Consider the following 18,806-nt stretch of genomic DNA (forward strand, 5'->3'; position numbering starts at 1 on the left):
TATTGCTGCTCTCTGTATTTTACTGTGGTTTGCCATGTCCTGTCATGGCAGGCTGGGTAGTTCAGCTGGTACACTAAACTTGAATGCTGGAAACCCTCATTAAAATGGGAGGTCAGGTGGGTGAAATACTATGGAATTTTCTTGCCCACACTGTAGTGCTTTCATTTCAGTAGGATTGGCACATAATTGCATGTCCTAGAGTTCTGTTTGGTTAGCACTAGTAGTAATGCCCCTTGTATTCCAAAGTGGGGCATGACACCCAAACTCTTGTGCTAAAGATTAGGATTAGTTCTGCAATATTCAGCTTCCTGGTAAGCAGTTTTCTTGGTGGACCACACAGCATTGAAGTTCCTCTTATGTTACCTTTCGTAAAGCATCAATATAACCTTGCAGGCCTGTGGCAATGCAGAATATCCTATGCTGTGGCTCCTCTCCATACCAGCATCACTCCTCTGCAGAACCACTATAGTGCTGGCATAGGGAGTGGCAACAGGAAAGCTACTGCCTCTGCCACATCTGGCCCCACTGTCACTGTACAAAAGAAGTCCTGCTACTGTGGCTTTCACCTGGGACTGTCTTCATTCTCTGCAGGAGAAAAAAATCCCTAACACAGTGCAACTACTGGGATACCATCTTTTTAAAAAACAAAAAAAAACAAAACCACGTCTGCATGCTAACAGCTGCTCAGGATGAAGACCAGGTCATAGATTCTTAAGCACTAGCAGTTAAATAACTACTGCAGAGACATTAAAGTTAAGCCACTTTGGGGAAGAACTTAACAGAAGTTGAATGAGTAGAATATGTAGCTTTTAAGTATCTTTGAGAAGATCAGTGCTTGAATGTCATGCACCAGTGTTTGCCAGATTGTCACACTGGGGTTAGAAAGCTGTATGAGCTTTCATTTTTTTAAAATTGAATCAGCGTTCTTACAGCGTTTAGTATATTGGGTGGTCTGTAACCATCAGGGGATCCTAGAAACACATTGGAAGCTCTGCAACAACTTCTGGACACACAGCTAAGAGGTCCTTCTTCCTTAGCTATAGCTTAAAATAGCCAGCTGGCTTATCGAAGACTGTTCTTAGGATTTTCTGACCTGTATGCCTGTGTGGGTGTATGCAATTCGTAGGCAAGTTGTGACATCCCTTCAATGTTACTAATCCACTACCTTCAAGCGTATTATCTGAGGTCAACATTCTTGTGCTCGAATTTTGCTGCAGGGATAGGAAATGGCTGCAATATGCATTCTGAGCAAACTTCTGAAGGCTCTGCCTAAATAAAACCTGGTGTTCAAAGCTGCTTCCTCATAGAAATGTAAAATGGTTGGCAGATACAATTGGGAACACATTTGAAGCATGGAATGTGGGCATTTTTTAAACTGAATCAGCGTTCTTACAGTGTTTAGCATATATGTGTGGTCTGTAATCATCAGGGGATCCTAGAAACACATTGGAAGCTCTGCAACAACTTCTGGACACACAACAACTTCTGGACACACAACAACTTCTGGACACACAACAACTTCTGGACACACAACAACTTCTGGACACACTGGGGGCATTCAATAAAATTGCTGAGCAGTCAGGTTAAAACAGATAAAAGTACTTCTTCACCCAAAGGGTGATTAACATGTGGAATTCACTGCCACAGGAGGTGGTGGCGGCTACAAGCATAGACAGCTTCAAGAGGAGGTTAGATAAAAATATGGAGCAGAGGTCCATCAGTAGCTATTAGCCACAGTGTGTGTGTATGTGTGTGTCTGTGTGTGTGTATATATATATATATATATAAAAAAAATTTGGCCACTGAGTGACAGAGTGTTGGACTGGATGGGTCATTGGCCTGATCCAACATGGCTTCTCTTATGTTCTTATGTGAATGTAAAATGTGTAACTCTTTTCATTAGGCAAGTATTGGAAAAAGTCTTTGATGAAGTAAAGCTAGTGGATGTATTGGACAGCGGAGACTCCGCCCATCTTGCGCTACTCAAAAGGCCTGAGCTTGGTGTTACATTGACAAAACTTCACTGCTGGGAACTGACGCATTATTCAAAGTGTGTGTTCATGGATGCTGATACAATGGTATGTCTTAACTGCTGCTTAAAATACAACTTAGCTGGATCCTATTGATTTAGGTACTGTTTAAAATGGTAGCATTTCTAGGACATTATAGTGCTTGCATGGAAATGTTTTGTGTTGTAATTGCTTTGGTACACAAATTCTGCAAGGTTTGAGGAATTCCCATGGCGAGCTTGGAACCATCCAACCAGTAAATGTCTTGCTGACAGCCTGAAGTCACCAGTTTTTGGATTCATATTCCAGTGAATGGTCAGTAGCCTTGAATCACTACTTTGCCAATACACAGAGGAAGATGTATGAGGATTTTCTGATGCAGACTACAGTACAGTAGATGAAAGAGAATTCTAGAAGCATTGCTCTTGTCCAGAAAGGAATATGGTTCCTCTGCTTACCTGGGGGTTCAGTCTCCTGGCATATGTAATGTAATGTAATGTAATGTAAAATTTTATTTATATCCCGCCCTCCCCCGCCAGAGCAGGCTCTGGGTGGCTTACAACATTTAAAATGAACAATACAATAATAAAACATTAAGAACACATTAAAACCAATCAGTGATTAAAACATTCCTAGACTAACAGTGGCGGTAAGCATTATTAATTTAGCAGTAAACATTGGTACCATCATTAGTGAACGCCTGTTTGAAGAGGGCGGTCTTGCAGGCCCTGCGGAACTGATCTAAGTTCCGCAGGGCCCGCACCTCCTCTGGGAGCTGGTTCCAGAGTTGTGGGGCTGCGGCGGAAAAGGCCCTAGTGCGGGTGCTTTGCAGTTTTACTTCTTTTGGCCCAGGGATATTCAGTTTGTTTTTACCTACTGACCTCAGTGCTCTCTGGGGCTCATATGGGGAGAGACGGTCCCTCAGGTAGGTCGGTCCTTGGCCATATAGGGCTTTAAAGGTTATGACCAGCACTTTGTACCGGATCCGGTATACAATCGGCAGCCAGTGCAGTCCGCGCAGCCCCGGCCGTATATGCCTCCATCTTGGAAGACCAAGTAGCAGCCTGGCTGCCGCATTCTGCACTAGCTCTAGCTCCCGGGTCCGGTATAGAGGCAGCCCCATGTAGAGAGCGTTACAGTAGTCCAGTCTTGAGGTGACCGTCGCATGGATCACCATCGCTAGGTCCTGCCGTTCTAGGAAAGGGGCCAACTGCCTCGCCCGCCTCAGATGAAAGAATGCTGACTTGGCAGTGGCTGTTATCTGGGCCTCCATTGATAATGAAGGCTCCAGTAAAACACCCAGGCTCTTTACCCGTTGCGCCGTCTTCAGTGGCGCCCCGTCAAAGGCCGGGAGAGATATTTCCTTCCCCAGAGTGCCACGGCCCACCTGGAGAACCTCTGTCTTCGCTGGATTCAACTTCAGCCCGCTCAGTCTGAGCCACGTTGCAACAGCCTGCAAAGCCCGGTCCAGGTTCCCCGGGGCAGATGCGGGCCGGCCATCCATTAGTAGATAGAGCTGGGTGTCATCTGCATATTGATGGCAACCCAGCCCAAATCTCCGGGCAATCTGGGCGAGGGGGCGCATATAGATGTTGAATAACATCGGGGAGAGAACTGCTCCCTGGGGCACCCCACAATCTAGTGTGCGCCTCTGGGATCGCTCACCCCCAATCGCCACCCTCTGTCCCCGACCCATGAGGAAGGAGGAAAGCCATTGTAAGGCCAGCCCCTCTACCCCTATGTTGGCGAGGCGGTGAATCAGTAGCTGATGGTCGACTGTATCAAATGCAGCCGACAGGTCTAATAACATCAGTATTGCCGCACCGCCTCGATCCAGTTGCCCGCTCTAACTGGACTCTTTCAAAGAGGATGCTGCTATCCTAGAAGCTGGTTGAAATTAGAAACCACACAATCTGAGGAACTGGGTATCAAATTTAAGGAATACGATGCTATCCTTGGAGAGGGTGACCTGTACCATTGCATTCTTATAATACATATTTTAACTGTTCTCCAAAATAAATTTGTAACTTCCAAATCTTTAACCAGGTGTTGTCCAATATTGATGAACTGTTTGAAAGAGAAGAGCTTTCTGCAGCACCAGATCCTGGCTGGCCAGACTGTTTTAATTCTGGAGTCTTTGTCTTCCGACCTTCCATTGAAACATTCAACCAGCTGTTACAACTTGCTACAGAAAAGGGCAGCTTTGATGGTACGTATTGGCCTGGGCTATGCATCCTGAGTGGGGTGAGAAAGCTCCTGTGAAGAAGGCTCTAGGGAGGCTGATTCATATGAACCAAAAACAATGTGCAGGAAATGTTTGATGCTTTATAGGAATCTATGCTGTTATAAGCTTTCTATAGATTTGGGTTGTACTTTGGTGGAACTGGAGTGCATAAAACATTAATAAGATTGTCTTATAAATTGGCTGAAATTCAATAGAGCAGAGCAGGAGTATCTACTGATAATCAGATGCCTACATGTGATCATTTAAAATGCTCAAAGCCAAAGTTTCACTGGGCTCTTCTCCCTCTAGCCAGAGAGCTTGATGTAACATAAGTGATTCCTGTATTGTAGTGGAGTTCAGACTGTTGTTATAAAGTGAATACTGTTCTGCTTTCTAGCTGTGTTGACTTTATTCTCTAGGCTCACCTAATTTTTAGGGTTGTGAAACAGGCAAGTTCTTTCGTTACTATGGTTTAAGAGTACTCATTTACATGTAATTGTGCGTAACAGCCCAGTCAATCCTACAGTGGTTCCAAAACATGTTAGGGCTTCAAGTATTCACGGGAAGAGAATTCCCATGCTGTTCACTTAGCTACCCAAATTCCTTTACCACCTGAGAATGTAGATATCAGTAAGGGGAAACCCTTGAGCATTCCCAAGTTAACTTTCTTCACTGGGTTGAGAGAATAACATGGAGAAGAGAACAAATATATTGTAAACAATGTTAGGTAATAAAGCACAGTATAAATACTGAATTCCTGGTTTGGTCATAGTTTTCTTGTAGGCACATGAGTAGAGGTGGTCCTGCAAATAAAGGATCCTGGATCATGAAGGACCTTAAAACAAGAGCCAAACTAGAAATTACATCTTTTAGTTGAGTCTGGGTTTTCTAGGCTCAACACTTTCTGCAGCCACACAGCAGCAGCTTGGATTGTCTCCTTAAAGAATAAAGGAGAAGCTGATCGAGCTTGAAATCTGATGTTGGGAGAAGGGACTCTTTCCTCCCCCTTCCAGTTTTTCCTGAGCAGAAATGGTTTGGGGTGGCATTTCCCCCTTTTTGGCTGCTTGATCTACATGAGCAGAATACAGCACATGATACAGCCAGTAAGTCGTCTTCCAGATCACTTTGGGTTGGGAAAAGAGCATGGAGGTGAAGCTCATCTTCCCACATGACCCAGTTCCAAGCTCAATTGGGCTTTTCTTTATAAAGGAGCCACTGGACTCAGACTTTATTCTATTGCTTCAGTCCAACATTGCTACCCACCCAAATCTTTTTAACAAACAGCCCAGTCAGCTGCTGTATGGCTGAAGGGAGAGAGTTTGGGGTCCAGTGAACCTGAACTTTTCTCTAAAAGATTTAACTTCTAATTTGGCCCTTAGAAAAGAGCTTTACATTGTAGGCCAACTAGTTCTCCAAAGGCATGACGATGAGACTGACTAGAAGCATCCTTTGGAATGGGAACCAAAGGATTACCTAAGCTAACTGGCTGCCCAGTGAATGCAACACTCATGCTTTGCTTATGCAGCCTAGTTTACCATCATTGCTCAACTCCACTGCTCATGGCAGAAATCCATCTTCCTCATCTCCTGTCCTCCCTCCTTTACTCCAAATGGAAATATGCTATTCCTCTGCTCTGTTAAAATCCAAGTATATACACAACTTTAGTCTAGACAGGCAGCTCTCAACTAGAAATCCATTTCCTTGCAGTAAGTTGCTGTTCCATCTTTGCCCATTGGCCTTCCTTTCTTATAAAATTCACATACAGGCTGGATAATGATGCACTGCATATCATTAACTAAGTTCAGTGTTATGAGGATGCCGAGTTCAGCTTCTTAACAAAGAGTATTCCATATGAACATATTGTTGGGTTATGCTTGCTCTTAAAGGTGGTTGTTGTTCAGTCGCACAGTCGAGTCCAACTGTTTGCGACCCCATGGACAGAGTCACGCCAAGCCCTCCTGTCTTCCTCCATCCTCCGAAGTCTGCTCAAATTCGTGTTCATTACATCAGTAACACTGTCCAGCCATCTCATTCTTTTGCCTTCTGTCTTTCCCAGCATCAGTGATTGCTCCCTTCTCATTTGATGGCCAAAGTATTTGATCTTCAGTTTCAGCATCTGACCTTCCCGGGAACAGTCTGGGTTGATATCCCTTAGGACTGACTGATTGGATCTTCTTGCAGTCCAAGGGACTCTCAAGATTCTTTAGCACCACAGCTCAAAAGCATCTATTCTTCTGCACTCGGCCTTCCTTATGGTCCAGCTCTCACAGCCATACATTACTACTGGGATTATCATCACTTTGACTATAAGGATTTTTGTTGGCAGGGTGATGTCTCTACTTTTTATTATACTGCCCAGGTTCGCCATAGCTGTCCTCCCAAGGAGCAAACTTCTTTTAATTTCATGGCTACAGTCACCATCTGCAGTGATCTTGATCCCAGAAATGTGAAATCTGTCACTGCTTCCATGTCTTCCCCTTCTATCTGCCATGGTGTGATGGGGCCGGATGCCATGATCTTAGGGTTTTTTGATGTTGAGTTTCAAGCCTACTTTTGTGCTCTCCTCTTTCACCCTCAACAAGAGGTTCTTTAGATCCTCCTCACTTTCTGCCATTAGTGTGGTAATAATAATAATAATTTTATTCTTATATCCCGCCCTCCCCCGCCAAAGGCGGGCTCAGGGCGGCTCACAGACATGGCAATTCCATGATTCAATAAAACAATGCAAACAGTCTCAAATACAATCAATTACACAATAAATTATTTAAAATAGATAAAATATATAAAATGAGTGCTAAAATACTGTAAGTCATAATATCCCCAAGATGGCTAGGTGGCCGCACGTCAAGTTAATCAGGTTCTGTTTCAAAAGCAAGCTGGAAAAGAAATGTTTTGCAAGCCCTGCGGAATTGATTCAGGTCCCGCAGGGCTCGTAATAATAATAATAATAAATTTTATTTGTACCCCGCCCTCCCCCGCCGAAGCAGGCTCAGGGCGGCTAACAACACAGTGACCAATGGTACATTAATAAATAAAACATTAATAAACAACATAGTAACCAATGGTGCATTAATTAAAACCACCTCGTACCATCTCTGGAAGGTGGTTCCACCAACGCGGGGCCATTACTGAGAAGGCTTGCTCCCTAGTAGCCTTCAACCTAGCTTCTCTTGGCCCAGGGACTGTTAGAAGGTTCTGAGAGCTAGATCTCAGTGCTCTCTGGGGAACATATGGGGAGAGGCGGTCCCTTAGGTAGGCAGGTCCTCAGCCATATAGGGCTTTAAAGGTGATAACCAGCACTTTATAGCGAACACGGTACACAACCGGCAGCCAATGCAGATCCCGCAGCCCAGGCCGCACATGTTCCCACCGTGGTAGTCCCTCTAGCAGCCTGGCCGCCGCGTTCTGGACTACCTGAAGTTTCCGTGTTCGGTATAAGGGCAGCCCCATGTAGAGGGCATTGCAGTAGTCTAATCTCGAAGTGACCGTTGCGTGGATCACAGTTGCTAGGTCGCTGCGCTCCAAGAAGGGAGCCAACTGCCCCGCCCTCTTGAGATGAAAGAAGGCGGATCTAGCAGTGGCAGCTATCTGGGCCTCCATTGATAAAGAGGATTCCAGTAGCACTCCCAGGCTCTTGACTTTGCGCACTGGTGTCAGTGGCACACCGTCAAAAGCCGGTAAGGTAATCTCCCCTCCCGGGCCGCCGCGGCCCACGCAAAGGACCTCAGTCTTCACCGGATTCAACTTCAGCCCGCTCAGCCTGAGCCAGTCAGCCACGGCTTGTAATGCCCAGTCCAGATTTATAGGGACATCACCAGCCCGGCCATCCATCAATAGATAGAGCTGGGTGTCATCTGCATATTGATGACAACCCAGCCCATACCTCCGTACGATCTGGGCAAGGGGGCGCATAAAGATGTTAAACAACATCGGGGAGAGAACTGCTCCCTGGGGCACGCCACAGTGAAGTGGGTGCCTCTGAGACAGCCCCCCCCCAATTGCCACCCTTTGTCCCCGACCTTCAAGAAAGGAGGAGAGCCACTGTAAGGCTAGCCCCCAAATTCCTGCATCGGCGAGGCGGCGGGTCAGCAGCCGATGGTCGACCATATCGAACGCAGCCGATAGGTCTAGCAGCAGCAGTACTGCCGAACCGCCTCGATCCAGTTGGTATCATCTACGTATCTGAGGTTGTTGTTTTCCCCGGCAATCTTCTGCTTCATCCAGGCTAGCATTCCGCATGATGTACCCTGCATATAAATTAAATAAGCAGAGTGACAATATACATCCTTGTCGAACTTCTTTTCCTATTCTAAACCAATCAGTTCCATATCCCGTTCTGACTGTTGCTTCTTGACCCTTATACAGGTTTCTAAGGAGACATGTGAAGTGGTCTGGTACTCCCATCTCTTTAAGGACTTGCCGCAGCTTGTTGTGATCTGCACAATCAAAGGCTTTAGCATAGTCAATGAAGCAGAAATAGACGTTTTTTTGATACTCCCATGCTTTCTCCATAATCCATCAAATGTTGGCAATTTGATCTCTAGTTCCTCTACCTCTCCAAAACCCAGCTTCAACTACCTCTCCAAAACCCAGCTTGAACCAATCTACAAACTGCTGAAGCATAGCTTGTAGGATCTTTAACATGACCTTGCTGGCATGTGAAATGAGTGCAATGGTGCGATAGTTTGAACATTCCTTGGCATTACCCTTCTTTGGGATTGGGATATAAACTGACCATTTCCAATACTGTGGCCACTGTTGTGTTTTCCAAATTTGTTGTCATAATGTGTATATCACTTTAACAGCATCATCTTTTAGGATTTTGAATACCTCAACTGGGATACCATCATCTCCGCTCGCTTTGTTAATAATTCTTAAAGTTTACTCCAGCTTTAAAGGCTTCTTCAGTTGCTAGTCAATGGAGACGTCCCTTAGAACAGCGCTGCTCCTTGTTGGTGTTGGTCTCATTTTCATTTGATGTCCAACAGCTAAAGGGACTGCAAAATAAAGTAACAATGTCAAATAGCAAGAGTTATTTAAGACTACTGTTAGGTTTTTTTGCTATCTGCAGTAATTGGTGCCAGTTAAACTGGCACAGATACCAGAAAGCTTGGAGTAGAACAATGAGATTTCATGAGCCTTTGTCTTGAACAGAAATAAGCTGAAATTTTGTGGTCTGTTCATGACTGCACTTTACTCAGTGTAGATTTAATTAGTTGGCCTAATAGTGCTACTAATGTATATACTCTGAAGATAATGTTGAAGCATAAAGCTCAAGCATTGACTCTTGGTAATTTACTTATTTCATTTATACACTGCCATTTTCCCTAATGGGAACAAAAAAGGGTACATTCTACTGTCTCCTATTTTATCCTAAGAACAACTCTGAGTTTAGAGTGTGTGACTAGCCAAGGTCACCCAGAAAGCTTCCATGGCAGTATGAGAATTCAAACCTGGCTCTCCCAGCTCCTAGGACAGCAGTAACCACCACTCCACACTGGCTCTCAGTATTGAAAAGGAGTAGCAACAAGCTTGCTGGGGGTAAAGTGTAAATGACTGGGGAAGGCATTGGCAGACCACCCCATAAAGTCTGCCGTGAAAACATTCTGAAAGCAACGCCACCCCAGAGTCGGAAATGACTGGTGCTTGCACAGAAACCATGTGATACCTTTAAAACTAACCACACCTATTCCAGCATAGGTTTTCAGGACCTCACTATTTCAGAGGTATGGTGCACAAGAGTTATGCTGGAATAAGCTTGGTTAGTCTTACAGGTGGTGTTTTACCATAAAAATATGTGTAATTGAATTAAGGGTAATTTATCAGTACTTGCTCTACTGACTGAGTACAAATTCCCATGTCTAGCTTGCATGCAAAAGTAGTACATTGTCCAATAAGGTGCCTGCACAGAATGCTGTAAAGTCTGTTTTCCCAGCTTTGAACATGAACAAAATTTGATAATATGCGATCTGTAGATGCTTAAAGAAAATATGCTGACTGTAAGACTTTAAATTCTGAATCCGAAAGTGTGCTGGCTGCCACTTGGAATACAGAAGTTTGCAACAGGCTTGTGGTCAAAGTATTGTGAGCTATTAGGGCTTTGAAGGACTAAGGAGTTAACTGGGTGAACCTGGTTTGTATAACTTTTATCACTAACTTCTTTGCTGTGCAGTTTCAAAGAACAGTCTGTCCTTGTGGGACTATATCAACCCAGGGACACAATTTCATGTATTCTTTTCATTCTGTGTGTTCTAGAATACAGTGGCTCCAAAGCCAGCCTTTATCTAGGGTTCCTGGTATCTTTAACTGAAATGGATCTCAGCATTTGCCAATAGAGGACAATAGTACAAAGTGTCACTTGTAAGAAATTTCAGAACTGGAACATCAAGCTTCATGCAGTTCTGGCTAGAGGAAAGCTACAGAACAGAGGCTCAAGTGGCACTAAATTCTCACTTATATTGGTCTAACCAAAGATTTTTCACTTCAGCCTTAACAAAATCTGGGCTTGCCAGTATTTTCTCACTGTTCTGTTAGGTAACATTTGAGGTCTCTAAAGCTGGTGCTGCGGAAGATGATCTGCCGGGTTCTACATATAGCCCACCAAAGCCTAGCCTTGCACCTGCCTCCTGACAGGTACTGTTATGGCTTAGCCTCATCTAGTCCACCCAACCCTTGCTGTGTTACTGGAGGAAGTGTACTTCATTAGCCATTCTTCATAGCTGGAAGTTGCAATCTGATTTAAGACTGTGAAGCAACATCTGGGCACTATCATTGCTGTCTTCCCCTTTTAGCCAAGCTGAATGACAACAGAGCCTAGTCTGACCTGCATGGTCACCGTTCAACTTGACATTTATTTCCTTCCTAGAAGGCCAAATAGCTTGAAGGTCTGCAGTACAACAGAACACACACAGCCCCTTCTCAGGTCACTGGAGCAAAAGCAGAAGGCAAGATGCCAGTGCTTCAGAAGCAGAAATATTACATATACTCTGAGTCATTGGCATGTGGGTAGAGGATGTAGCTTAGTGGTACAGCACTTGCAGTATGTAGAAGAAGGTCCTGGGTTCAGTCCTCACCAACTCCAGCTGAAAGGATCAGGTAGTAGGTTGATGTGAAAGACCTGCAACCTTAGACGCTGGAGAGCCGCTGCTAGTTATGGTAGACAGTATTGACCTTGATAGAGGAATGGTCTCATACGGTAGAAGGCAGCTTTGTGAGCATGTAGGCATTAAATCAGAAGTGTCTTGAAAATCTCTGGCTGACCAGGCATCATTTCTGGTTATCACAGTAAACAGTCCTCTTTTGAGATCTTAAACAGAGGTTGACTCCCTCAGTTAGCTGTGTGAAGATATTAAGTTCTCCATACTGTGTCTTCCAATCATCTTTTTCTTTTTTAAGGTGGGGACCAGGGATTATTAAACACTTTTTTCAGCAACTGGGCAACTACGGACATCAGCAAGCATCTGCCTTTTATTTATAACCTAAGCAGTATTTCAATCTACTCCTACCTCCCAGCATTTAAAGCGTAAGTCGTACTCATGATTAACTTTCATTTAGCAACACTTATGTGGGCGTGGGTGGGTGCTCATGCTACTTCGACTGCATTCAAGAGCTGGATTTTCATTTAGGCTAGCTGCACTAACACCCTTGGTTGCTTTCACATTAGTAGAAAGAACTCTGTAGCCTAGGTCTGAACGAAGCAGTCAAGCCTGGTGTATTGAACTTTGGGGTTGGCAGGTAGACTGTAAAAAGTGCTTGCTGCAGTCTTAATTGCTGCATATGAACCCTGTGGGTCATGTGAGCTGAAATACATGGGTGGTTCTGCATTGTGGCTCAGCCACTTGAATGAAATGTTGGAAATCTCGGCCTTGTGGGAAGAGTCTATAATGTGGCTATCATGTAGTTCATAGGTTCTGATTCATGATGCTGCCTTGGGTCTCAATGCCTAATGGAGTTTTGCATGTCTCTGAGGTCATGCTCATTCTGTCCTGCTAGAAGAAAAATGGGCTGTTCCAAAATGATTCTCTCTGACAGCCATGCAACTGCAGGTGCCCGTGAAAAGAACTTTGCTATTATATCTCCTACATAGGCATTTGTGCTAGCATATAGTAATATGCTTTGGGCAGAGGGAGGAAGGGGGCAGCCTTCAGTTCACGGCTTAAGTCACCTAGGGCAACCATGTTTTATGAGCAAGAATCTTATTATGAACTGTTAAAGAAGAGCATTTGAAATTCTAAACATGCATGGTCATGGTAGCTTTGGCTGCCTCCTTGTCTGTCTTTTTTCATGCTGCCACTTTCTCTGCACAAAAAAGTTATGTATGGTCCAATTATAGCCTTATATTTACCTTCTACAACTTTTTCCACACACAAGCTTTGGAACTGAACCTCTTAGTTCATTGTAAACATTCACTGAATTGTCTGCTGCCATACAGGACAAATACAGTTGGCTTTTTGGGAAACTCAAATGAACCTTACATAAATTTGGCTGGACAGTTCTCAGGAATTTGAGTAAAAGTGGGTCTCAAAGCATGCTGCTCATACAAGCAGAAGTAAATTATGAGCAACCGATGTTGCTTAGAGACTGTAGGTAGTTAACACAAACTGCTAAGAGTTTAATGGAGCAGCTAACGTAAGCAGTGCTGGTCATGGCTCAAGTTCAAGCTACGTCTTGTGATCTCAGCATCATATGAAGTACTGTCAGGTTAAAATTAGAACACTTATTTTTGGAAGTCAATGTAAATGGGAATGAATACCTAGTATTAAGTCTCTAGTGGAGAATATCTGGCCTGGTGAATGGTATTGTGATATATATTGGAAAGGAGGGCTAATATCAACCTAGCTAACATAGCTTCCATAACTTGCCTTGCTGTTGATTTGAGGTTGTCATATGTTATCTCAGGCTGTGACAGACCAGGGCTGCCCTTCTCTAGGCAAGCACTGGAAGTTACAGATTGAGGGCATGATGCTTCATGCTAGCTGTTCCAAAAACAAGCCATTCTAAGACATGCCAAACAGCCATGCTCATGGAATGGACTAAATCATAGACCCTATTATGAACACATCTAATCTGTTGGCTCTTTTAGAGTGGAAGAAGGGATTTACTGGAAACAGGTGTGACGTTCAGCCTGTAAGCAAAAAACAAAAACAGAGGCCTGTGAGACACCCTTTATCTAACGTAGCTTTTTACTCGGAAGACGCAGTCTGAAGTGAACAAATGAGATCAAACGATTATGTAACAAGCCTAGAATGCCTGGCACTTGGCAAATAGTCCCCTAACACTCTAATGGGTATCAAATCCACTTACTAGCTCACCACACGATACTGATGGATCTTCTCGAAACAGCATCCATTCTGGCTCGGTTCCTCCATTGCTCTGAGCTTGCTGTCAGCTACTCTGTTCACATAGTCATGGCTGTGATTGATTTCAGCAGAATTCACTATTTCTGGGATTGGTACTATGTATGCCAACCAACTAGATAGGTTCTAGCTCCATTTTCTCCCCTCCCCCCACTCATTCCTTCCCTTGTAAAATTTGACTCACCCCAGCAATACATGCCAACAGGGCTTTACAGTACCCTTTTGGTTCAGTATGTGAAGCACTGACTAAATGTGCTATATAAAAGTTAATAAGGGAGGGGGATAGAGCAATAGGAAGTCCACAATCTGTTGTAGTCTGGATCCCTAGAGATAGAGGTAACTCAAAAGTAAATGAGGCTTCTTGGGAGTCTTATATAGTAAAAGAGCCTGCTTTGGTGGGGAGGGCAGAATATAAATGCGAGAAATAAATAAAATAAACTCTGAAGGCATAGTTGGCAACTTGTTGGTTACTGCTGTGTAGTATAAAATAGGAATGTACCACTTACAGATGAGGAGATGCACCTGTAGCCTTTAAAGAAATCTGTGTGATTTGAGTCTGCCTCAAATAATGGCTCTTAATGCTTTAGATTGCAGAAATCCCCCATGTGGTGCCATGGTGCTCACAAGTACTTCCCTTGGTACCCTTCAAACTTTTCAGAAGGTATGTGGCTGTCTATCAGGAGATTGTAAGCACTTGGCCTTTCCTTACACCATATGTGGTTCCATTCCTTCCTCAGGCTTTCTTCACAGAAGATGTGAAAAGGAAAGTGTTCTATTCTGTTCCACCTTCTGTAGGCAGCCATTTTGAGCTGGTGTTCACCATTCCCTTTCAAAATTCCAAGGTGCCTGTAGTCCTAGGAGGGTTGGGAGACTCCTGCTTTATAGATTTTTAACAGTGTGATCAGTGATAACCAATATTTTTCTTGATTAGCAGTTGCTATTGTATGGTCAATGCATTTTTTAAAAAGGGTATGTCAGTATGTACTCTCTCCACCATATCTAATAAACTGCTTTGTACAGAGATGTTGGTAAGAGCACAAGAGTCTAGATCTGAATGAAATAATCTTACTTACACTTGGACATACACAATCAGCAAAACATGATTTTTCTAAACTCAGTATTCTAGGAACATGTTGGACATGTGCATTGAAGACTTGTATATGTGACCTCTAAAATGCCTGTTGTCCATGGGCCAATGTTATCCTGAGTTCAAACACCATAGCTGTGGGTACTTGCATCCTAGAGCAACCTTCCTCACCAGCTTGGTACCCCAGTGATTTTGAAAAGTGGTATCAGTGTTTTTGGGTACTAATAAGCAGTAAAACATTGAATTTTTCAAAGCATTCCCAAGGCATTCATATATATTCGGTGGAGACAGAATAATACAACTTTGGCCACTACGGATCATTTTCTGTACACATACTAACTCACAGGGTTGTTGTGAGGAAAAAAAGGAGACGAGAACAATGTAAACTGCTTTGGGTCCCCACTAGGGAGACAAGGGGATATAAATGAAGTAAATACTATATAGTAGACTAGTGACATCTTCATTCTGTGATGGTGCACAATAGTATGTGGCACAGTTGTGTGCAAGGAAAAGTACAGAGCTTTGCACTGAATAGAGTTCAGAATTATGCATATCTATGACAGTTTCCAAAAATCTGCAAGTTTTGGGACTTGGCATGTGCTTTGCAGAGCTATGCTGGACAAACTGGTACACAAAATTTCATACAGGTCACAGAACTTGGGTTTTTCTTTAGCTAGATGTAAAACATTGACAATGGATCGTCTTTGGATAGTAATTCCTACTGGCGAAACTTCCTCTGGTGGATTCTCAAATTAATTTGTATTGAGGCTTTAATTATCTTGTGCTTAGGTTTTCATTTTGGTGGTTTATACAAACGTATTGTGCACATATGCAACTCTGGTTTACATTTGTGTGCTCTCAAATAAAAGCTTGCATGCCTTTTCCAAATGAAAAATAAACTCTGCCTGAATATGCCCTTCACAACCAAGTAAAAATTTAAATGGAGTTGCTGTTCTGCAGAGCTGGACCATTAATCCATCTAGCTCAGTATAGCCACTCAGCCTAGCAATGGCTCCCCAAGATCCAGAGGCCTTTCCCAGCACTTAATGCCTGAAATGCTTTATTGGCATTGCTGGAGGCTGTACCTGGGATCTTCTGCAGGCAGAGCAAAGCTCCTCCCAAAGATTCAGCTTGTACGTACCAATTAAACTAAACTTCTCATCTAACATGAAAGCTTACATTCTGAATAAAACTAAGTTGGTCTTAAAGGTGCAATTGACTCCCTATTTTGTTCTCATCTAACAGGTTTGGGACAAATGCAAAAGTGGTGCACTTCCTGGGAAGAATGAAACCATGGAACTACTCCTATGACTTCAAAGCAAAAACTGTCAAAGAAGATGCTCATGACCCCACAATGGTTCATCCAGAGTTCCTTGACATGTGGTGGGATACCTTCATCACAAACATCTTCCCATTACTACAGCAGCATGGTGCCATTAAAGACACAGCCACTGGTGTAAAGGCGGTATGTCTTATCCTTTGCTTTGATTGGGATGTGGGATGTTGCTTGCTGACCAACTAGATGAGTTTCTTTACACCAAGCAGTCGAGCAATGGTGATCTGCAGCTGGCATGCCTCCTTATTAAAAAAAAAAAACAGCTTGCAAGCTCGCACTGACAAGACTACTGAATGAACTGAAAACAGGAGACAATGGCTGCAGCCCGAAGGAGGTTGGTTTAAAAGTGGTAGCCTGGCTCAGGTCTGCAACAGTATCTGTTGTGGTTAAAGCACTTAGTTCCATCTCTGGGCTGTGCTAGCTAGAGATCAACAGCAGCAGAGTTTGATAGCTACTGCAAAATGGAGAGAATGGGTGAACTAAACTGCAGCATGCACAGACTGAAGGGGGGTGCTGAAGCCTCCGTTCTTCTACCCCAGCTGTGTACCTCCCAATGTAGTTTACTTCTGTCCTGTTTTCCCAAAGGGGATAGAAATGCATGTTCCTCGTTAAATACCTTGTTGGGCTATATTGCTTGAGGATGAAATGGAGAAAGGAGTACTTGCATGATCAATAACCAAGCAAGTTGGAACACAAAGAAGTGTTTGGTCATGCAACCCACTCTTCATTCAGTAGTGTTTCAGCCCCAGGCGGACTATGACTAGGGATCCGAATGTGGCAATATGAGAACTTGCAAGATTGACTACTTCAAGTAACACTTAAACCTTGAAAAAATCTGCTAACTTATAATAATTCATGTTACGTACGCTGTTCTCTTAACTTTGGAGTCTGACAGTTGGCCGTGGTCTTAGGGTAAAAGGGCCATTTGTGGTTTCTGTGTACCAGTTGACTACTTCTAACTTCAGTGCTGGTAGCTCTGAAATCACAAATTGGTTTAAAAATGACTGCCTTTAGTGGATCCCAGCACGATTGGGGACTACATATGGAGTAACTTTATTTGTAGTTTTTTTTTTCTAAAAGAGCCTATGGGTGCATGCCTGAAAGTACTGTCTCACAAAAAGATCTGCCTTGAGCTCGTGCACTGTAACACATCTTTTATCACTGAACTGGAATTGCCATGACTTCTGGTCCCTTCCTGTTAAGGCTAGCTAAATGAACATGGCTGTAGTCTCATTCACTGTAATGATACTCATGGCGTAGTTTGGGCATACAGGAAAATGAAGTTCTTAGACCTTTCTGAAACCAGAGGTACTGATCTGTTCTTGAGCTGTGCTTTCTCTTGTTTCTATTTCACCTTTCTAATGAACTATTTGCAGCTATCGGGCTTGGTCTATTCACTGGCTTTCTCTTGTGGCTTCTGCAGAGAGGTATGAAGAACTTAACACCTGTTGCTAACTACCTGTCTGCTGTTCTCCATTGACTTGAATATGCTCTTGTTCTTTGTTTTGTTTTGTTTACAGCATCTTCATTTTGCAAATGGTGCTTGCTGCTTTGCATGAAAGCATCTCATTGGCTTTCTTAAACCATGGCCCTGCTCGATGCCTACTCCTTCTTGACATACACAGCAGTCTTACTTGCTTGCACTCTTTTCTCTTTCTAGGAAGAGGTAGCGGAGGCAGTGTCCCACCTGTCACTTTCCTCTGCGGCACTTACAGCTTCACCGCCATCGCCACCAGCCATGTCTTCAGAAGAAAGAAAAGAGCGGTGGGAGCAGGGCCAGGCTGACTACATGGGAGCAGACAGCTTTGATAATATTCAGAAAAAACTTGACACCTACCTCCAGTAGAGGACTTGTATCTGCTCCGTAGACATCAGCAATACAAGGACTTGTTCCAGAGCTGTAACAAGGAAAACTCTGATGGGGGGGTCAGGTAAACCTGTTAGCAGCTCTGCCACTGCTCATCTGAAAGCTGTGCACTACCACATGTAAGAACTGAACAAATGCTTGTTTAAGTATCAGTCGTTGTGCCAATATGTGTGCCCAACAGCCATATCTTTCCCTCTTGCACCAAACCTTATGCTGAACACGCTGTAAAGAACTCGTTGGGAACAAGGCACTTGACTGGCTTGAAACATACTACTTAGACCTATAGGACTGTGCTTTACCTCTTTTTTCCCCCTCCCCAGAAAACCATATATTTTTGCTTGCTGTTAAAAAAAAAAATGGCTAGAAGTTAAGGCAGCTACAGTGGAGGGCGGAAGCTTACAGAAAGGTCAAAATATGCAACATCTTATAAGGACACTGCTGTTTGCTCTGCCAGTTCCAGCCATACTGAAGATTCAGACCAGATTTCTATGCACAGTTCCTACAGCATGGCAAAATGCTCTTGTTCAGTTCTGTGTACATCTTGGGACTAGTAAAAAGTTGCTGAACTGTTACCTGTAACTACACTGAAAATGCGAAATAAAAAAAATCATGGTAAACATTGGTTCTCAAAATTTGTCAAAGGGCAGTAGTATATATGGTCTGTCAAACTCTGCTTTCCACTAAACTTTGAGCAGTTGACTATTAAGTTTTTAAGTGCACTTATTACCCATGATATTACAGAGAAACTGAAGCAAATATTTCACTATTTCAAAGGTGGGTTTGAACTTCTAGGCTCTGCAGTCTGTATTTAGACGTTTCTTTTTAGTGCTATCAAGCCAGGATATACATAGCCCTGGGATCTCTGCTTCCATTGTGGGGAAGATTCCAGCTGGGCATGCAAATAGTTTAACTGAAGTGAGTTGGTTT

At 43.5% G+C, this 18,806-nt stretch overlaps 1 protein-coding gene across 2 annotated transcripts in view; it reads left to right on the top strand.

Moving 5' to 3' along the window:
* GYG1 (glycogenin 1) overlaps positions 1-18,496 on the top strand; it is a 571,889-nt gene extending 553,393 nt beyond the window's left edge. Inside the window, exons 4-9 of one of the 2 annotated variants that reach the window (XM_060242323.1) lie at positions 1,904-2,078; positions 4,056-4,218; positions 11,629-11,755; positions 15,922-16,141; positions 17,389-17,439; positions 17,673-18,496. In XM_060242323.1, the coding sequence (XP_060098306.1) occupies positions 1,904-2,078; positions 4,056-4,218; positions 11,629-11,755; positions 15,922-16,141; positions 17,389-17,439; positions 17,673-17,858 (922 nt within the window). In that variant the 3' untranslated portion in view covers positions 17,859-18,496. The remainder of the gene's footprint in view (positions 1-1,903; positions 2,079-4,055; positions 4,219-11,628; positions 11,756-15,921; positions 16,142-17,388; positions 17,440-17,672) is intronic. The other variant, XM_060242325.1, reaches the window with a different exon arrangement.
* The last annotated feature ends 310 nt before the right edge of the window (positions 18,497-18,806 follow it).

This window comes from Heteronotia binoei, chromosome 6 (assembly GCF_032191835.1).
Source record: "Heteronotia binoei isolate CCM8104 ecotype False Entrance Well chromosome 6, APGP_CSIRO_Hbin_v1, whole genome shotgun sequence".
Taxonomy (NCBI): domain Eukaryota; kingdom Metazoa; phylum Chordata; class Lepidosauria; order Squamata; family Gekkonidae; genus Heteronotia; species Heteronotia binoei.